We start from the raw sequence: 22237 nt of genomic DNA on the forward strand, positions 1-22237 counted from the left end.
ATCTGAGCAAGAGCAAATGCCAACAACTGAGCAACATGTTATTGTGTGTGTATATGGATAATAGCAAACACTGAAATACATTTCTTGCACACCTCAATGAATTTTTTTCACTCAAATTAAACTTTTTGCTCAAAATAATTTTCTCTTCAAAATGCAACATTTGCACTTGCAAAATTTTTTTTACGTGCACTCAGTATAGCCCTGCCTGCTAGCATCTTGCACCCTGCTGTTATGTGCTGGATTGTCTCAGGGGCATCTTTACACAACCTGCACCTAGTGTGGCAGACTCCAGCCTCTATGGATCTTGTGCTCAGAGCTTGTTCCTGTGTTGCCATAATTAGTGCCTCTGCGCTGTCTTTCAGTCCAGCTTTGTCCAGCCACTGGTAGGATTTTTGGATGTCAGCCACTTCCTCTATCTGCCGGTGGTACATACCATGCAGGGGTCTGTCCTTCCATGATGGTGCCTCCTCTTCCTCCTCATTCTTGGGTTTCTGCTGCCTAAGGTATTCACTGAGCACGTGGTCGGTTGGGGCCATCTTCCTGATGTATTCGTGGATGTTCGTTATCTCATCCTGGACCATGCTACCAACACTCACTAGTCCCCAGCCTCCTTCCTTCCGCTAAGGGTGCTGGACTTGGGGTGAAACCCACCATGCATAGTCAGGAGCTTCTCTCTTCTCCTTTGGCCAGCTTATTATGCCAGCAGCGTGCCTGATCACGGGCAGGGTGTAGGCGTTGCTCTTGTGGATCTTGCTCTTACTGTTCAGCTGACTCCTCAGGACTTGCCTGACCCTCTGCAGGTACTTGGTGGTTGCAGCTTTCTTAGCAGCCTCTTCATAGTTCCCATTTGCCTGCGGGATCCTCAGGTACTTGTACCTGTCCTTAATGTCTGAAATGTTGCCTTCTGGTAGTTCGATCCCCTCAGTTCTGACTACCTTCCCTCTCTTATCATCCGTTATCATCCAACGTCACTTCTCCAGTCCGAACAACATTCCGATGTCAGGAATATGCTGGTGGTGTGGATCAGTGAATCAATGTCTTGATCACTCTTGGCATACAGCTTGATGTCATCCATGTACAGGAGGTGGCTGAAAACTGCTCCATTCCGTAGTCGGTATCCATAGTCAGTCTTATCAATGATCTCACTGAGAGGGTTCAGGCTTATGCAGAACAGCAGTGGAGACAGAGCATCTCCTTGGTCGATCCCGCACTTAATGGTGACTTGTGCTATGGACTTGAAGTTGGTCTCAAGTGTTGTAAGCCACATCCCCATTGCATTCCTGATGAAGGCTCTTAGGGTCCTGTTGATCTTGTACAGTTCTAGGCATTCCAGGATCCAGGTGTGGGGCATTGAGTCATAGGCCGTCCTGTAGTCAATCCAGGCAGTGCACAGGTTGGTCAGCCAAGTCTTGCAGACTTGGCTGACCAACTTGGCTTGGCTGACTGCTTGGCCTACCAGTAGCTGGTGTTTTGCACCTCTGGTATTCTTGCCAATTCCTTTCTGTGCCCCGCTCATGTATTGATCCATGTGTCTGTTCATCTTTGCCGCTATGATGCCTGACAGGAGCTTCCATGTAGTACTGAGGCAGGTTATTGGGCAGTTGTTGGATTGGACCGGTCCCTTCTTGGGATCCTTGGGGATCAGGACTGTCTGGCCTTCAGTCAGCCATTCTGGGTGTCTCTCGTTGATTAGAAGCTGGTTCTTTTGTGCTGTCAGATGCTCATGGAGTGCAGTCAGCTTCTTTTGCCAGCAGGCGTGAATCAGGGCCTGGTGCTGTCCAACTCTTCACACTGGAGACCCTTTCTTGGATGTCTGCCACTGTGATAATTTCTGTTTAGGGAGGTTGCTGTGGTGTACTCTTGGATCCACTAGCCTCTAAGCATTGCCGTTATGAGTAATGCTCAGTGGCTTCTCCCATATGCTGTTCCAGTATTGCTCCATCTCCAGCCTCAGTGGTGTTGTTCTCATATTGTTCCCCTGGCACTGAGAATACAACTTGGATGGTTCCGTGGAGTACAGCTGGTTTATTCCATGGCTTCTATCTCTCTGGTATACCTCTTCAAGCAGCTGGCCAAGACTGTGAATCTTTGCTTGGCACTTTCCAAGGCCTCATGTTTGGGCAGCTTGCTGTACTTCTTCATCGCACCTTAGTGCAACTCTGATAGTTGGCTAACTTCCCCACATGCTACCCTGATCTTAGTTAATCTTGGTCTCTAGTCTCCTTCTCCATGGAGGGCACTGCTCCTTGTGGCGGTTCATCTTGTAGCCAAGCATCTCACTGATCACTGCTGCCGTGGTATAGATCAGCTGATTGGTTTTGGTGATGGTCACAGTAGGGATTGTCCATAGTGCTGCATTCACACGTTCTAGTAGACCTTCAGAGGGTACTTCACGTAGTCCTGGTAACCTGCTCCATATTGCCATCTTTGCAATCATCCTCTCTTTCAGGTCAGTTTCTCTCACACTCAATTCTCCTTCTTCCATCGTACTTGTCGCTTGGTACCCAATCTCGGGTGGGGGTGATGATATCCCCCCCGTCATAGTATTTGTTTTGTACCTTGTCGATCTCCAGCTGTGATAGCAGTCCCTTCTTCTGAATATTGGAACACTGAGCTAGTAGTTGTTTTGCCGTCAGACATGATACTGTGTATCAAAGATTCCATAGGTCCCCTATCCTCTTCATGTAACCCCTTCCGCTGGTGTTACTTGTGTAGTGGCATTCCGACAGTGCCCTGTTTTCATCTCTTGCCTTCTTGTTCCAGTAGTCCCAGTTAGAGCAGGGCGATATGACCAAAAATATTTATCACGATATACATTTGAAAATTTGCGATAACGATATAACTGACGATATAATAGACACTAGACAAAATACTTTACAACTCCACAACTTTATTAGTGCAAAAAAAAAAAACATCAATGTATTTTCACTTAAACAAGCAGCTGTTTTTTATGTGCATTAAAGTTATATAACAATTTAACAGTGCAAATGCAAATTCCTTGCTGACAGTTTAACCAAAAGGCATTTCCAGTGGAAACTGGCTGACATATCCTCAGCATAACCATGTATAATATCCACAACACTTAAAAAGAGGTTATACACACACAATACTGTAATACTATGTTGAAGCACAGTACGTATCACTCCGCAAGGCTCCTGCCTACGATAGCCGTACTGCTTCGACAATCCATCAAGCGGTGCGGGTTCGTAGCTTAGCAAAGTCGTACTAAAACATTTGACAGATTTTCGAGTGCTGTGTACCACATAAAATCGTTTCAAGGTCAGTAAACACAACCAGAATTCATACATAAGGTACACGGGATTATAAGGGGCACTGTCGATTTTCAAGTAATAACGACGGCCCGCTAGCATGCCCTACCAAAAATAGTGCTTTGTTGTGTATCTGACGGACAAAAGCTAAACCAGTTCCACGCCACTGAAGTTGCAGCATTTTTACAAACCAATTCTGGTTCATCTGTTTCATTCAACGATCCGCTTTCGCCCTTCTCATTCTCCGCCATGCTTTTCCCGCCATGTGCGTATGAAAACAAAGACACTGCGCCTTTGTTTTCATTCATTGCGATATTTCATTTTCTTATCGTTGCCCAACATTATACCGGTATTGCCGTGAACGGTATGATATGGCCCAGCACTAGTCCCAGTGTGTCCTGGTTCCCCAACACCTGACACCGACCTTGTTAATTTGGCCGACCTCTGAGCTTCAGTTATCTGTCTCTTGATATCCAAGATATGCTTGGTGAGCATGGACAGTCTAGCCTAGGGAGTGCTGAGTGGAAATCCAAATACTCTTGAATCTATAATCTAACACTGCAAAAATGAACTGAGAAAAAGTCGAAAAATAGAAAAACTGTACAGTTTGGGTAGCGATTGATCCCTCTGGCGTGTCTGCTGGAATTTCCAATTATAAACTTCTTAGATTCAAATATGTGAACTGCTCATCTTACAGAAAACAGAGGGAAGAGCAACTTATTTCTTCTGCACAACACTTTTGTACCAGGTCATCCTTTCTCCTCCCTCTCTGGATGTAACATCTTCTGAGATGACATCAGAAGATATCACGACTTATCATCCTCTTTCTTTCTGACTTTTCTAAATACACAATTTAAAACAAACTTTAAAATGAATGTATAACATCTTCTTCTTTTTCATGTTATTCTTAGCACGACTTTTCAGTAATTCCATCACATTTGAACTTTCAGTCACATGTGTATATCCTTCTTTTAATGTTTTATTCAGTTTATGCAATCTTACTTCAGTTGCATGTATCATTACCTTATTTTCACATGAACATGAGAAAACACTCAGGTAACACACCAAAAGGTCTCTAAAGATGGGCACCGCCCTGAACTCTTATATACGAACTGACCAAACTCAGACAAAGGAAATTCCACAGCACATCACGTAGCTCTATACCTCCCAGTTCAGCTCATCCTCAAACCCTTACTCCAAAAGGGAAAATTACGACCACCCGTCACCTCCCTTACATGTGGCACCTAGATGTCTCTAACCTACATACAATGGCCTCACTGTGAAGGTGTAATCAGCATAAGGCCGACTTGTGATAACATCCTACATATCTATAACTTTGAGACAAAGTGATTTTACTATTACTAAAGTGATATTGTTCAAACATGTGATTAATACGTAGAGTACAGAAATCTGCCACCACAACACACACCCACACACATACAGACACACATACCTAGCCTCCATGGTCAGACTATCAGTAAGAGGCCTGTCTTTAGAATCATTTTATACATGATATTTTCTTATTTGTTCTATTGGTTAAACTTACAGCTGATTGTATTTTATCATTATATTTTTATTTCCAAGACCTACTCCACCAACTTACAAGTGTGAGATCTTATTGGGGTGGCTGTAGCTCAGGTGGTAGAGCAAGTCACCTACTAACCGGAAGTTGGTTTGATCGTCTTCTACAGACAATCCAGTTTCCATGCCAAATAGCCTTGGGCACAATACTAACCCCAAGTTGCTCACTGATGCATGCATTGGAGTATGAATCCATGCAAATGTTAGATAGAAAGCACTTGCATGGAAAAAAAAAAGAGGCAAGTTGTGTAAAGCCCTTCGATTGCTCAAATAGAGTAGAAAATCCCTATATAAGAACCAGTCCATTTACCATCTACTGTGATGGAAGAGTCTGATAATTCTGGCTAAAATATACTAAGGCAATATTTTCTCAGTTATAACTAGAATAGGTATAACACAGTATGAAATGGTGTTCTATGTTCTAAAACCTAGTTTCAGTAGCTGGGGATTAGACTGTTGTGCCCCCACCCTAACTGCTCCCCTAGTGTGTGTCAAGCATAAATATCTACCACTGCATGTTTTTAAGGAAACGTTGTTCTTACATAACCTAATTTAAGATGACTGGTCATTTAATTATCCCTTGTGATTATATAATTATTGGTCAATTACATATTTTGGAGGCCTATTCACAATGCATATCTCCCTGCACACTATTTATATTTTATTAAAAACTAAACTGATAGCTCTAGATCAGTACCCTTGCGAAACTGTCACAAAAAGTTTTCATGAAAACTTTGTTGTGTTGTTTTGTCACCCAGCATTGAACCTGTGACATTAAATCTATTGTGTGGAATGTGTAATAAACCAGAGGTTTATTTATACATCACTTAAACAAATCTGTTTCATACAGTTATAAGGACACATGTTCATAATGTTAAAAACAGTGCCTGTCCACAAGTCCACAACATGTCCTTAGGTTTTATATTCATCTACCCCAGCCACTTTCAGTTAGCTACACATAAATGGTACCCTTACTTTACACCGGCTTTGTTCTTTCATTTTTCTTTTAATTTTTACTTCCGAGTATATAGAATTATAGTTTTTCGTTGCATTATTGAACTTGCACCTTTCAACATCATAAAAAATTGCTTTCACTTTTGTGAAAATGTGGCTTAATATTGTGTCGTAGTTCTGATATATCCACATCCATTTTTAGAATTAAATAAATAAAATAAATTTAAAAATTATGTCCTTAAAGATGATGTAGGTTTTCTGGTATCGAAAATGTAATCAGTTATAGGTCTTCTGTGGGTATTGTATCTGGGTACAAATGTAAAAATACAACTTTTGGTTGTAGGCATAGTTACCTCAAATCTGGTCATTCTGGTGCAGTGTTTGTATATCAAACTAATTTTTAACATATCCTGTCTCCTCATCTTCCCGTTTTCTCTTCTTCTTTCTTGTTCCTTTAGTTTCATCTTGCATCACCACTTACAAGAAAACTCCTCCTCCAGTGCCACCCAGAACTTCAACCTGCTCCACAGCCTCCAAGCCATACATCTCCATTACAGCCCAGAGCAGCACAGAGTCTGCACAGGTACTGCACAAAGAATTAGTCCATCATGTTAATCTGCTCTTTGTGTGGTTACATCCTTGGGGGTGTCATTCTTAGCAATATAAAGGAAGCATACGTACTTTCATTGTTTCCTAAGTAATAGTGCTTGCATTCACACTAGGTCTTGTGCAGTTTCGTCAATAATTTGGAATTTAGTAAAAAAAAAAAAAAAACTGCATTAACTGTTTTTATACGCAGTCCATCATTTTCAACACAATTTAAAATATAGGAATTAATTTTAATATTTGGATGAAAGTCATTTCAGGTCATTGACTCCCTGAAGTCTAGATCCCATGGATATCATCATATGCTGTATTTTTTTCCTTGAGATGCTTTGCCAGACCTTTCTGCAGTGACCTTCAGTTGTTGCTTGTTGTGGGTCTCTTCTGCCTTCAGTTTTGTCCTCTTTGGTTGAGATCAGATGACTGATTTGTCACTGAAGAATATTCTATTTCTTTGCTTTGAGGGTCATTATTAATTTCCACTGTGAAAAATCATCCAATCCGTTTTGTACCATTAGTCTAAATCTGACTATACCCCTGTACACTTTGAAATTCATACTGCTCAGCAGTCACATAATTCATCAATATACACTATTTATCCAGTTCCACTGGCAGACATACATCTTCATGTCATAACATTGCCTGGTTGACAGATGATGTTATCTTCTTTAGCTTATGATTTGAGGCGATTGTTGCTGTGAATTGACCCAGTATAAATAGAACTGAATCAATGAGTTGTTCATGAGTTTCATCTGTCTAAAGATTTTATTTTTTACAGAACTGCACTTTTAGATGTTTTCTGGTTAATCTGGTCATCCTGGTTACAGAGTTGGACAGTGCATTACTTGTTCCAGCAGACCATCTGACACCCCTGATTTAGACATTCCTAAACTTTGTGGTATCTCTCTGATAGGTTTATTTTGTTTTTTCAGCCTAGTGATGGCCTCCTTTATGTGCATGAACCTCATGTTGAGAGTTCCTGCACATAAATGATTGCTATTGAGTGCAATCATTTCCAGATCTCTTATCTTCTGAATTGGTTATAAACTAATGAGGGAGTAGGTCTCACTTGAACATGCTTGTCCAATTATTTCCGGGTATCTGAAAATAGGGGAATGTAGTTTCTAATCTGTTAATACAATACTTTTGGTAAATCCCCTTAGTTAAAGCTAAGGTTCTTGTTTAAAATTCACTGTGGTGATGCACAGAGGCAAAAATACTAAGAACCTGCCCCAATAACAGATAAACAATTTGATGATCGATGAACTTCATGTAATGAAGGAGGCCCTGGCAGTCTAATCCTCAACAATCAAGGCTGGCTATTGGTACATGGAATGTCACCTCACTGGTGGGAAAGGAGCATGTGCTAGTGCATGAGGTTGAGTGATACCAGCTAGATATAGTCAGGCTCAGCTCAATACATGGCTTGGGCTCTGAAACTAGTTTCCTGGACAGGGGCTGGACTCTGTTCCAGACTGGACTTGGCCTTTGTGGGTACATTGGGATGCTCTTGGGAGTATCACCTCTGATGGTGACTCCCTTGTGCTACTGGGAGACTTCAACGCTCACATGGGCAACAACAGCGAGATGTGGAGTGGTGTGATTGAGAGAACTAATCTGAACCTTGGTGGTGTTTTATTACTGGTCTTCTGTGCAGTTTGTCCATAACGAAGACCATGTTCGAACATAAGGATGTCCATAAGTGCATGTGGCACCAGGATTGGGGGTGGGTTTAAAAAATGGATTTTCCTGGTTCAAATCGATTTTAGTTTGAATAAAGCGATATCAATTCATTAAATCCTGAATAATTTTTTAAATATAAATGTATTTTGCCAGAAAAGCCAGAATCTCAGGCTAAAGCTTACAAAACAGCAAATGCGAACAGGTAACGGATTCCACCAAAAAGATGTCTCTATTTTCTGCATTATTCGCTTGCTTATCAAGCACCAGTCTACTGTTGTGTATGGTGCTGTTGGCTGCTGTTTTTTTTCCCCAAAATGACCTCCAACAAGAATGCCTAATTTCTGCTGTTCAATACCGAAGAAATTTAAACTTTTACAAATTCTACCAAATTGCAAAACGCTTAGCTGTGTCTCTAATAAGACCTCTGTAACTTTGCTCTGCTTCACTTCAGCAGCATCAGGTAATGTTCATCAGCTGATTCATGGTTTTATTCATGGATGGATGAAGGTGTGTGATATAACTTGTCTTAAAATGACTGTGTTTTCTAAAACTAACCAGGATGCCTACATGGAAGAAGAGGGACCTAGAGGTGACATGACCATCCAATCAGGGCTCAGTAACTCCACAGAAAGCATTGACAGCATGAAGGCCTTGACAGCTGCCATAGAGGCTGCTAATGCTCAGGTCAGTGCTTTAGTGCTTTAGTTTTTACAATAAGCATCGTTGTAATAAACACCCACAAATATTTTCCAATTTCAGCTAGAATACACTGTATTTTTATTGTCTTACTGAATATTGTATTTACAGTGTTCTCAATATTCTTGCATAGGTCCACGGACCAGCCAGTCAGCATGTCAACAATAGCACCATGACAGTCAACACCACCATCCCCTCAGTCCTGAGCAGGGGGCAAGTAGTTGAAGACCACCGGGATGATTATAGGAAAGATGCGCTCAGGAAGGGAAAATGTCTCTCCATAGGCATCCAGGTATACGTGAGATCACGGTCAACGAAATATTGAGCTTCAGTTACTTATAAAATGTTTATATGGAGCTTGTTTATCTGTGTTTTCATTTCTGCTAAGAACCACATGTTACCCTGCTGAATAGAGAATATTTAACAAGCTTCACACAAAGTAGGGGTCTGTTTCACCTCTTTTTTACGATGACTATTACTATTTTTCTAAAGATTCTAGATCTCCTATTAATCTGTAATCTGTCTTGGGTCTCCTTTACATAAAGAAATGCATATTCATTTTTATGAAGGGCCTTAGCTTATTGTTGTGATTATTTTTAGTTTTGCTCTTTTTGCCTCCGCTAGGTTGACGGACCAGAGGATGTTCCAGATCCAGAGGACCCCTCCAAGTTCACCTCTGTAGGTGTGCAAGTGGAAGATGACAGAGGGTGAGACTTTTGTTTTCTTTACTCTATATCATAGTTTTTTTTCCTTTTGTTGGATTTAGCCTAATGTGTCTAAACACAATAACACAATAGCCCTCTGTTCTACTTCTTTTGCCATTTATACATTTCTTTGAAGCTATTACTGGGTAGCACATTTCAAACAGTTGACTGTTTTAAATGTTCTCTTTCGTTTTCTCCTGCATGTTTTTTTCTGTGTGCTTTTCCTCTGAGAGTGCAAGCAAGGGAAGCAGTACTTACACAAGTTATTTCATTCATTCATCCTCTGTCTTTTGAGTCTGGAAGAATCCTTCATAATCCAGCTTTTCAGCATCCTAACATCCCATCTACTAGTGGACATGGGTTGTGTATTTGTAGCCATTTAATGTGCTTGTGTGATACCCCTTAAGACCATTTGCGAGGTAGCATGTGTTATCTGCTTCAGGGCCTCCCAGTTGGATGTGACCAAGATACAAACATTCAGCTGTATCTAAACAGTCTGGAAAAGCATAAATTTTTCTGTCATGATGGTGGAGAAAGACTGTTAATTTAGCAAAAACAGACAGTGTCTAACTGTAAGCCAGCCCAGATTATGATGCATCTAATTTACAAGCAGCTACTTCATCCTTATTTTGCGCTACTTGCAACTTTTTTATTTCTTTTATTGGAGCACTGAACAGTTAAGCTCAGGCGGCACTAATGCATTTAGAAAATCTTTTATAACCTCTGGTAGCATTCGTTTTACACCTCTTCTCACAACTGACATCCTAGAGTCACAGGGAACCTCAAATCTCTAAACAAAAAAGTAGCAATTGTTAGATGGAAAAAGAATAGACTAGTGCAAATGTAAACTTACAACATTTTAAAGATGTGTATGTGAAGACATATGTTCTCTGAAAGCAGAGGGCAGAAATTTTATTCTAGTATTTATTCTTTTTTCCCCCTCTGATGGCCAGGTATCGTCGGTTCCAGCGCTCCAATAGTGTGACAGCAGCTGTGCAGGTAAGTTTTGGTACTGACTGCACCCATACAAAATAATGCAGCTTCCTTGAGACACACTGGTCGCTTTGAGTTTAAAGCAGTGCTAAAGAAAAACCTGCACCAGAGCTGCAAGGTAAAAGAAATGCACTGGCTATATTTTAACAAAACATCCATATTTTTTAAAACATGAGAAATACTATCCTGAACCAGAACATGGTCCAAGAGTTGGCAGTTTGCTTGAGATCAATGATGCCTCTTAGCTTATGAGATATTTACATTTAAAAATGGCACATATGCCTTTTGTTTGTCTGTCACTATTTCTGTTATAATCAGAAAATATATATATTTACAGTTTAATTCGCATAGTATTCACTTGCAGCCAATTATGGATCTTTATGAATGCTACATTTTTTGTGCTGGATTACCCACTCTGAGAGCCTTTTTATATCTATTAGTATTCAAAGGATAACAGTCTTTTACTGAAGTCCTTGTAGTTGAGGAATACCCAAACAAAACAAAATATCGGAGTAATTTTTGACCAGTACATTTCCTTCAGTGCATATAATAAACACATATGTAGGACTGCTTTCTTGTATTTGTGCAATATTTGAAGGCGCTCAACCTTCAAACAATCAATCAATCACAGCTTGAAGATGAGCCTGGCAACAAAATCTAAAACAAGAATATAGGCACCGAACTCACATGGGGATATTGTTCTTTAAAAGTTTATCCAAAATGCAGTTTTGTTTTTTTTTTAAGATGAAATGTCATAAAATAATTAATTATTGAGGGCACCAGTGCTTTTTTCTGTTAGTTGACATGACAGACATTCGGTTGGTGCAGTTTTGGTATTGAAACTATGACATAGCATGTGATGCTACATTGATTATTGATGCTCAAAGCTACTTATGAACAAATGTTGAACTTTAAAAAGCTCAATTTTGGCGTGAGATTGCAGTGGGTTTAAAATGTATTTGGTTGCAGTTTTAATCGAGTATAAATCGTCTTTTCATTTGAATATTTCCTCAAAAGTAAAGTAAAAAAAACCAAAAAACAAATAAAAATAACCAAATTTGGGCCCACTCCGTTATACTCATTAAACATATTACACTTGTAAAAAACATCATCTGTTTCTGAGGAAGTCAGGTTTGAACTTTCAGTTGAATTTTTTTTTTTTATGGAATAGCTCCTTCACTTCATCTCTAAATGAGGGTTTAACATCATTTAGCAACAAATGCAAGCAGGTATAACAGACCTGCACTGCTCACAAATCCACTGATTTATGTACTCATTATTCCATCCAGGCAGATCTGGACATGCCAGACCTACTAGACACACCTATAAACTCCCCGGACACTGACATGGAAGTACTGTCATCTCGTGCCATCCCTCGGCAATATTCCCGCGATGCCGCCACTTCCACCGTCAGCATCCAGGGCTCAGGGAACCACTACCATGCCTGTGCCTCTGATGACTATGAGGATGTGGGCTTTGACCCATCCATCCTTCCCCCTCCAGACCCATGGATAGACAGTGTAACAGATGACCAACTTGATGTCAGTTTCAACAGTTCTGCTATACTGGAGGTATGTGGGAGAATATTCAGTGATACTATTTGGTTAACTTTAGTTTTACATTACATTTACAGTTGTGCTCATAAGTTTACATGTATTGGTGAGAATTTGTCATTTTTTTGCCTATTTTCTAGAGCAGGGGTAGGCAACCTTTCTGATGATGAGTGCCATCTAAAATTTCCTCAGAAGTCAATGTGCCATATGATTGCATTAGCAATAGATGTAATAACGCTCTATATTAACAGATACACACTATATAGAAAAACTTTATAGAATTATATTTGTTTGCAGATGTTGGCAGCTATCAGCGAATAGTTATCAGCTATTTTGAACCAAAAAAAAAGACACTTTTTATCCATAACAAGAACTCCAAAACAGCAAATGAACTGTACAACAAAAAATGCAAATGCTATTTATGGTCTCCTCACAACAATGATAAGAAAAATAAATTGTGCCAATATGGCATGTCTGTTAATACAGAGACACACATGTTAATGTGAGTCGAGCTTTTCAGTTCAATCAGCTGCATTTCGATGTCCTCTGTGTCCAGCCAGTTAATGCAAGACAAATCCAGCTGCTCATTAAAGCTTTTTGATTTGATTAGAAAAGAAAACATTGGTCCATACACCTGAAAGTCCTGAAAACACTTTGTGAATTCTGTCTCGAGTGTATGGATGTATCCGTGTATTTCCGTGGTGCTGAAGCTGCGCTGAGCGGACAGCTGCTGAAGCATTTGAAGTGTTGGAATGTGGAAATTTCAGCACTGCTTGAAAAAACTGCCAGCTAGCAACGTCCGTCTCACCGGTAGGCTAAGTTATTTTTAGCCAATTACAAGTTGAATCTGGTAGTTGGGGTTGTTAGCTAAGATACCGTCATTAAGAAACAGCACAACTAATGTGTCTATGCAAGCTAATTTGCGATGTGCACCGCTGGCCCGGCCATTTATTTTTTTAATGCACCCTCTCAGATTAATTCACTGCGTGTCGTGCCCAGGGCTGGACTGGGACAAAAAAATCGACCCGGGCATTTTGACTAGAGACCGGCCCACCAGGTATTAAAGCTATAAAGCCTTTGAATGAAAACAAACACTGTTGTGACAGTGATGTACAGTCTTGTTTGTATATGTATGATTTCTATACATTTTACATCAGATAAAAACTTTGGTTGTAAGATTCAGATCATTAATTATTAAAAGCGAGACATTTTAAATGAGAATAAGAAAGAGAAGTATTTCTTTGTGCCCCCCTTTCCCTGTTAATGCTCTACCTGGCCCCCTGGCAAAACTTTGCTAGACCCGCCCCTGCACAGTTACCAGTTGTGAGCTACAAAGGATCCTGGTGTTATCTGTCTCTCAGAAACAGTTTATAATTTCCCTTCAACTCATTCATGTCACCTAAAAGGTAAACCTGTTTCTCCATCACCTGTTCAGCTCTGATGATTCAGTAAAGACATCTCCTGGTTTCATATCATGACCAGCAGCTTTTACAGCTGTGGCTCCAGCAAACATCAGCTGATACTAGAAAGTAATATTAAATAAATTCTAACAACAGCTGATCAAGCTTAAACCTCCTGCTGTTGTTTAGCACGACATCCACTGGTTACCTCTTTCTGGCGTAAAATGGGCGATAAACAAACAAGAGAGACGGGATTTGCGTCAGAAATTCCGATCAGCTGATCATTGCTCAGTTTCATGAATAAAGTAGCAACAGGAGAGGGAGGGGGAGAGAATGAGAGAAGAAGAAACAGCTGTGCAGCGTAAAGACAGAATAACTCCAGCTTTGTGTCTTTTTCCATTCTAACTGAAGTACAGGACAAACTGTGTTTCTTTTCAGCTCAATACGAAAGCATAATATTTTCTCTGAATACGGGACGATTCCGTTTTTTACGGAACATTTGGCAACTCTAATAACTAACCTTATGAATAAAATAAAGTTTACTATTAGTAACATCATAGCACCCACCCAGCTGTATAGAAACTCCGTCATGCTAGCTAGTACACAGTACGAGTTATTGTAACTGACTGTAAAAAGTCAGCACAACGAAAATAAACTCCACCTAAACTTGGTTTATATCTGACCCAAATAGACTGCAGGTCATAACTTCTTACCTGAAGTTCAGTTCACCTGACACTCGGACCGGCGGCCACCTCGGGTCTCTCCTCCTCCTGCCTCCCCTTTCTCTCATCCACCTGCTGGCCTCTGTGGAAGCCATAGTCACCACCAAACAACTGAGCAATGGACTGGCCACCGGTATGCCCGATGGCCAGTCTAGCTATCGTTGTGCCATCAGTTAACCCTTCGCGTGCCAGCTATGGCACCCGTGCCCAGGGTTGCCGACCCCTGCTCTAGAGAATACGGATGCTAATACAAAAGCTTTTCTTTCACTAATGGTTAGTGGTTGGGTGACACCATTGTCAAAAAAACTACCCAACTACCCCAATGACCCTGATCAAAAGTTTATATACCCTATTTCTCAATAGTTTGTATTGCCTCCTTTAACGTCAATGACTGCTTGAAGTATTTTGTGGTTGTTGTGGATGATGCATTTTAATTTCGCAGATGGTAAAGCTGTCCATTCTTCTTGGCAAAATGCCTCCAGGTCCTGTAAATCCTTGGGCTGTCTTACATCACCTGCATGTTTGAGATATCCCAAAAGTGGCTCAATGACATTGTAATCAGGAGACTGGGATGGCGACTCTAGAATATTTACTTTTTATCCTGTAAGAAATTAAAGGTGGATTTGGCCTTGTGTTTTGGATTATTGTCATGTTGGAATGTACATGTGCATCCCATTGACAGCTTGCAGGCTGAGGAGTGCAAATTTTCCTCCAGTATTTTCTGATAACATGCTGGATTAATCTTGAAATCAATTATGGACAGGTTCCCTGTGCCTGTGTAGCTCATACATCCCCAAATCCCCAATGTAAGTAATCCATCTCGGTAATGAGGCTTGCTTCCGAGTTATTTAGGATATTGTAAATAGGCTGCTTTGGGGCATTAGTGCAGTTGTGGTTTTCTTCTGGGGACCATGTAGCCCATTGTTCTTCAAGTGCCCCAAGCAGAGGAAGATGGCCATAGTGATAGTTTTATCTATACTAAGTGATACCATTAGGAAGAAGGATCCTGAGAAGCTCGCTACTAAATAAAGCTAGAGAAGATGTGGCGGGTCAAGGCAACTGGAGTCCCCGTGGTAATCTTAGCACTTGAGGGAGTGAAATTATTATTGTTTGCATATTTATTTGTGTATGTATGTAGATGCACTTTCTCTGATTTTATATGTTATATATTTATTTAACATAACACATTGAAACAGCACTTTCTCTATCGTGCACATACAGATGGGAGCAGCTTGGGTCTCAGGAGTTTCCTCATGGCCAAGGCTAAATTATTGTGAAGTGAATTACAATTAACTTATCAACCCTGTAGAAAGTACAGTATACAGTTTTCTGTAGTGAACATAAATTCCATGCAGGCTTGTCTCCAGTCTGTGATAGTTTCATTATTTAAATGGCAGGTGGTGCAGAGATCAGTTTGCCAGAGAGATGGACGGTGGTTTCTGAAGCTGCTGCAGGCTGAAACCGACCGCATGGAAGGCTGGTGTCGACAGATGGAACTCGACCAGCGGGAGAATGACCTGCCTGAAGACAGTACGTCTTTGTGTGCGTGTGTGTGTGTTGTTGTTCTTCTTCATGTCAAAAAATCTCTCTCAGACCCCATCCTTCGTGTGTGTGTGTGTGTTTTCCTAATGCTTGGATTCTCTTCCAGAGGTTTAGGAGGCAACATATAAATTTGATTGTTTCCTAGAATCTCATTCAATAAGTTGCGTTTGAGTAAACTGCTAATGAAATACTACAAATACAGTGTATTATCTCCATTGTGATGATATATCAGTTCAATTAAATCTTATTTAAATAGCGCACAGAGTCTGCAACAGTTTGATAAGATTAGGCTTTCTGGAAAAGTACTTTTGCCCTCAGTGCTTGATAAATGGTAACATGACCAATGTAGCGAGTATATTGGGTTCTAAAGCTGCAGAAGGTCACTGTTAACAAAGTGCTGTATGGAAGCATACTAATGGAAGGGAAATGTCTGCTAGCAAATGGTGCACAAGTAATAGAGACATCTGCAGCCTTAGGAAGATTGCCAAGAAAAGAGTCAATTACTTGAGAGAGATTCACAAGAGGTGGACTGAGGTTGCTTAATAACAGCTTAATAGTGTTCGTAATAAGCAAGTCTCAGTTTCAACTGTGAAGAGAAGGATCCGAGCTGCAGGTTTAACAGGACGAGTTGCAGCAAGAAAGCCATCGCTAAGACATCAGAATAAGACAAAGAGACTTGCCTGGGCCATGAAACACCACCATTACACTACTGAAGACTGGATTATGGAGTGATGAAGCAAAATTTGAAATCTTCGGTTCACCACGCAGGATTTTTGTACGCCAACAAGGAGGTGAAAGGTGGTTCCACAGTGTGTGGCATCAACTGTCAAACATGGAGGGGGAAGTGTGATGGTCTGGGGCTGTTTGCTGGATCCAGGGTCAGCAGCTTGTACAGAGTGAGAGGCTCCCTGAACCAAAACAGCTACCACAGCATTCTGCAGCACCATGCAGTACCCTCTGGTATGCACCTAGTTGGTCAGGGGTTCATCCTACAACAAGATAAGGACCAAAACATAAGTCCAAGCTATGCCAGAGCTACCTCAGGAAAAAAGAACAAGATGGTAAGCTTGAAAACATGGAGTGTCCAGCACAGTCTCCGGACTTAAACCCCATCGAGCTGATTTGGGATGAACAGAAGTGTGAAAGCAAAGCAACCTACAAGGTCCACATTTATGGGAACTTCTTCAGCAGATATGGGAAGAACTTTCTGAAGAATATTTGATTTCTGTTGTAGAAAGAATGCCACGGGTGTGTACAGCTGTTATATCTACTAAAGGTGGCTACTTTGATGAGTCAAAAGTTTAGAATACACTTTGATCTATAAATTGATTCCATGATTTATTTTTTAACTCCAATTGCTTATTTGTGATATGCTTTCATTTCAGAGTGCAATTAGACATTAAACTGCATAATTTACAATAAAAAAATTGGAAAAGTATTCCAAAACTTTTGACCGGTAGTGTAAATATATTATAGTTATTGTTAGCCATTGATGCAATGACTATATTGTACTTTTTGTGTAATGAATGTAGTTTATATGACAGTTTACTTTTCTGCATTAAAATCAGAAAAATAAGAATGGTTCCAAGATATTCTAATTTTACACTACTGTAAATAATAATATAGTCCTCAGGATTGTGTGTGACCAGGTAGTCAGCTCTGGTATGTAAAACAAATTCAAACAGTCATAAAATTGAGCATCAAGAGCATCAAGAGCAATGGCATTTAATGGGACTGGGTTACACCCACAATCAGAGTAGGTTCAAATGTTGCCAAGCTCTCAGAAAAGCTCCTGAGGCTTAAATAAATGTGTTAGTTGCCAATCAGTGATGTTGCTGAGTATGTGCATGTTAAGAACAGATCAATATCTAGAAGAGTCTCTTTCTAAGCTCTGTGTCTGTGCTTATAGTCCTAGAGAAGATGAGAAGTGCTATGGGAAGTGCTCAGCTTCTGATGTCCCAGAAGTTTGAGCAGTTCAGGGAGCTGTGTGAGGAGAACCTGGTGAGTCTGAAGCAGTGGAAAGCGTTTTGTGTTTCTGTGTAGCAGACTTAAGCCTAACTAAATATTTTTTTTTAAATATATTTCATTTCTTCCTTTTCCTTTTAATGGGCTTTTTCATTTCAATTTTTCCAGTATTTTGCTTGTGTTTTCTAATGTTTAACCTTTTAAATTGTTTCATTTACTGAAGAAAAAACCTTTACTTTGATTATACAGTAAATATTTGATTGACTGATCAACTGAATGTAATAAAATATTAGTAATGGCAAATGGTAATTAATGCCAAGCTTATCATACAAAATGTCATCATATATTTCTATAACTGCATACCAGTATCTTTTACTATTTCAAGTCAAGTCAAGTAGTGTTTTATTGTCAACCCAACAATATACGCTCAAGTATGCGGTGGGACGAAATATCGTCCTCCTGGATCAAATGTGCAAAGTGTAAAAATAATAAAATAAAAATGAAAAAATTCAAATATACATATATACAACCCTACAGAAATAAGATAAACTAAGAATAAGTACGGCAGTGTTGCACTTGAATAGAAATAGAGTAAGAATAGAAAAGAATGAGAATAAATACAATACACAGACAGAATTCACAGACATTAAGTTTTTTGAGATACTATACAAAGTTTAGCCTGAGAGTGTGTATAACAACTTTTTATTCATTTTCTTGTTTTGTTTTTTTTCTATTCTTCCTGCTTGTCTACTGTCATAGAACCCCAAAGCCCACCCTCGTCCAGTAGCCTCAGATCTGGCTGGTTTTTGGGATATGCTTCAGTTGTCAATCGAGAACATAAGCCTCAAATTTGATGAGCTTCACCAGCTCAGAGCCAACAACTGGCGGCCCTTGGATCCCCCAGACAGAAAGGTACACTCACAAACTTCCATCATCCATTGGCTACATGATTGTTGATCCAGCTCTTTCACTGCATTACTTGCCAAAAGATGACCTCTGTCGGTTCCTTCAAACCTTTTTAAGCATTCACTGCTGACACATTAGAGGTCAAAGATTCCTGCTCAAAACATTCCTAAAACTAATATGTGTAGCTACACATCATGATTTTGACTTTTTTGTAGAGGATAATTATCTTTAACCTCTTAAGCCCCAAGCTTACCTGATCTCCTGCCTTTTGCCCCCGTATCAGGGGGCGTTGGGGCATAAGAGGTTAAAGAAATTCCAATAATAATAATAATAATAATAATAATAATAATAATGCATTTATTATATTTATATTTATATATTTAAATACTATTTAAGTCAGTTATACACAAGTTCAGTTGATATATACACAATACACTAGACTTGACATGATACCTGCATTTAATTAAAATAATTAACCTTAAACTAAGTGGAAATATTGAAAATAAAGGTTTAAGTCATGACAGCACAGAATCTTAGAGCAAGGAGTTTTCCATAACTCTTAAATGACTGAAAGCTACAGATAACCTTCTAGTGACATGCCTCTGTTATAACCTAAATCAAACCTCATGTGACTCTGTCAGACTTCATGTCCGACTTAATGATTTAAAAAAAGTAAAAATAAAATAAAGACTTGGTTCACTGCTTTGACATCAGAGAAAAGTAAGCAACGCTAAAACAACTGTCTTCCCCAGGACTGTATACAGAAAAAATCATCTGGCTCTATGATAGTACAGTCCTTTTTATTGTCATGTTCTGTAAAAATGTCATGATTATATGATTGTTGAAGATCCAAAAAGTTAAATATTGCTGGATCTGTTTGTTTTAAGCATCTAACTGTTGAACTCACAGGGGTCTCTACATCAGCACTTTCAGTGGCTCTGAGTGTGATGATGTCAGACTGCTTAGTGACATAAATGTGCCTGCAAAGTTGTTGGAAGGCTTAAATACTGAACATGAGCAAACACAGTCAGATAAAAATGAAAAAATATTCAGTGTGACAATCAGGATCTGTTTCTTATACTTGAATATTATCTGTCCAGGGTTTACAAGATTGCAGAGTGAAAGCACATTGCCTTTTTTAATAGTTACTATTACACAAACTGTTCATTTTAAGGTAAAACATTTTAACATAAAACATACTAAGGATTGTAAATTCATGTGTGTTCTTAAGCCCCTCTCAGACATGCATCCACTGATGTTAATTGTATGACATATTAATATGTTTGATCGTGAGTCAGAAAAGAAACCAGTCCATTTATTTCATATATGTTTACCAACCAATTTATTAGGTATATTTGTTCAACTCCTTGCAAATATCTAACCAGATAATCACATAGGAGCAACTCAGTTCATGTAGACATGTAGACATGGTCAAGATGTCCTGCTGAGCATCGGAATGTGGACGAAAGGTGATTTGAATGTATTCTCAAATGGCCTTCTCAGTCACCAGATCTCAATCTAATAGAGCACATATAGGATGTGGTAGAATGGGACCCACATATCGTGAGGAATGTTTCCGGCAACTTGTTGAATCTATGCCATGAAGAATTGAGGCAATTCTGAAGGCAACAGAGAGTCCAACCTGGAACCTACACATAAAATAGCCAGTGTACAAATTGCAAATTGCATTCATACTAGTTATGACAGTCTCACACCTTTAACTCAGATGTAAGGTGAACCTACACTAATGTTTCACTGTTAGCAGAATAAAATGAATACAGTCTTTGAGTGTCAGACTCATCCATCACTGTGTGCAGTGAAGGCAGCAGTAGGGGAAATAGGACCGTCTACTCATTACTTTGGATGGTGACCTACTTTGGAACATCCCTTAAGGTTCAGAGGTTGTGTAAGGGTTTTTCTGTGTAGAGATTATCTAAATAATAATAACAGCATAATTACTGTACTTTCACCAAAGAGTGTAGGTGTGGAATTATTTTTGCAATCTCTCTGGTATCATGTTTTGATACCAGAGAAAAAGTAAGGAAAAGATCCTGGTTTGGCTTAAAATCTCTATCCATGTAAAGTTGGCAGGGTGATGAGTCATGTCCTAACAAAAGTCACAAAAAACAAAAGCATCTGACAATTTTACCCCCCTCCCCACTTGAAAAAAAACCAAACAAAAAACTTTTATCATTAATGTGAATGACAGCTGAGGTTTCTGTGGTTATACAGATACTGTTGCCTGTGCATATGTGTGAGTGGATCTGTAAATGTTTCAGATGTTCAGCAGTATCTACTGTGGCATCATTGTGAATATTAACTGGCTTTTTAATTTGCTCTCATTGTTGTCTTTTTCTTTCTTGTGTGTGTTTTTTGTGTGTGTATTGACAGTGAAGGTGCTTGCAAACATCAGTCAACATAAGAGCAATGCCAACAGCACAAGGCCTTGACCCCTCTGGGCCTCCTAGGATTCATCATGTCTGTCTTTCCATCCATCTATCCATGCTGCTCTCTGCTCTTGCTTCCTTCTTTCACTTACAGCCACTTTCCTGTCTTTGGCTTTTTGCTTTGTTTGTTGTGTGGCTAAAACATTTTACAGGACATCAAACTGCTACACACCAGTTCACAGTAGGTGCATTTATAAGGATTTGCAAAAGAAGTTACAAAATAGGGAAAATGAACCTCAGGCTAACCCTTTATGATTGAAGTTTAATTCAAATATTTTATTTCAAATGTACACAGTAAGTCATCTCATTCTTCTGTTACTTAAATCAATAGTAGATTTTTGTTTGCATATTTTTCCATTTAGTTAGTACAGTCCCGATCAAAAGTTTAAGACCACTTAAGAAATGGCCAAAAATCATATTTTGCATGGTTGGATCTTAACAAGGTTCCAAGTAGAGCTTCAACATGCAACAAGAAGAAATGGGAGTGAGCAAAACATTTTTTGAGCATGTAATTTATTGAAAACAACACTACAACTGGAACAGGCTGTTTTACAGCTGATCAAAAGGTTAGGACCACACCTCCAAAAAACCTGTAAGCCCCCCCAAAACAGAAATCAAAGTTCCAAACATGAACTCTGTAATGAGTAGCTCCTCCGTTATTGTTGAGCACTTGAAAATTTGTTGCGGCATGCTTGATGCAAGCTTTTCCATGAAGTGAGTGGGAACTTTTCTCCAAGTGGTGAAGACGGCCGCACGAAGGGCATTTACTGTTCTCCATTGGATTTAGATCAGTGGAACATGCAGGATGGTCCAAAAGGGTGATATTATTCTCCTGGAAGAAGTCCCTTGTCCGGCGGGGATTGTGCACTGTAGCACTGTCCTTTTGAAGAACTCCATTATTCCACTGAAGGAAAAGCACCCCAGACCATTATGGCGCCCCCGTCCACTGTGGCGTGTAGAAAACATCTCAGGTGGGATCTGCTTGTCGTCCCTGTAACGTTGGAAACCATCAGGACCATCAAGGTTACGTTTTTTCTCATCAGAGAATAAAACTTTCTTCCACCTTTCAATGTCCCATGTTTGGTGCAAACGGTCAGTTGTGTGGCGTTCAAGGAGACGAGGCCTTTTTTTGTTTTTGAAACCCTTCAGTCTCAGATGCAGTCTGATGGTTATGGGGCTGCAGTCAGCACCAGTAACGGCCTTAATTTGGGTCGAGGAT

The 22237-nt window shown here is 39.7% G+C and overlaps 1 protein-coding gene across 4 annotated transcripts in view; it reads left to right on the forward strand.

Moving 5' to 3' along the window:
- dlgap1a (discs, large (Drosophila) homolog-associated protein 1a) overlaps window positions 1-22237 on the forward strand; it is a 174806-nt gene that overhangs the window by 143525 nt on the left and 9044 nt on the right. For all 4 annotated transcript variants that reach the window (XM_063460965.1, XM_063460964.1, XM_063460967.1 and 1 more), the window contains 9 exons: window positions 6263-6387; window positions 8649-8774; window positions 8920-9078; window positions 9411-9493; window positions 10444-10489; window positions 11773-12054; window positions 15556-15688; window positions 17610-17701; window positions 18425-18577. In XM_063460965.1, the coding sequence (XP_063317035.1) occupies window positions 6263-6387; window positions 8649-8774; window positions 8920-9078; window positions 9411-9493; window positions 10444-10489; window positions 11773-12054; window positions 15556-15688; window positions 17610-17701; window positions 18425-18577 (1199 nt within the window). The remainder of the gene's footprint in view (window positions 1-6262; window positions 6388-8648; window positions 8775-8919; window positions 9079-9410; window positions 9494-10443; window positions 10490-11772; window positions 12055-15555; window positions 15689-17609; window positions 17702-18424; window positions 18578-22237) is intronic.

The sequence above is a fragment of the Pelmatolapia mariae genome, linkage group LG18 (genome assembly GCF_036321145.2).
Source record: "Pelmatolapia mariae isolate MD_Pm_ZW linkage group LG18, Pm_UMD_F_2, whole genome shotgun sequence".
In the NCBI taxonomy this organism is placed as follows: Eukaryota; Metazoa; Chordata; class Actinopteri; order Cichliformes; family Cichlidae; genus Pelmatolapia; species Pelmatolapia mariae.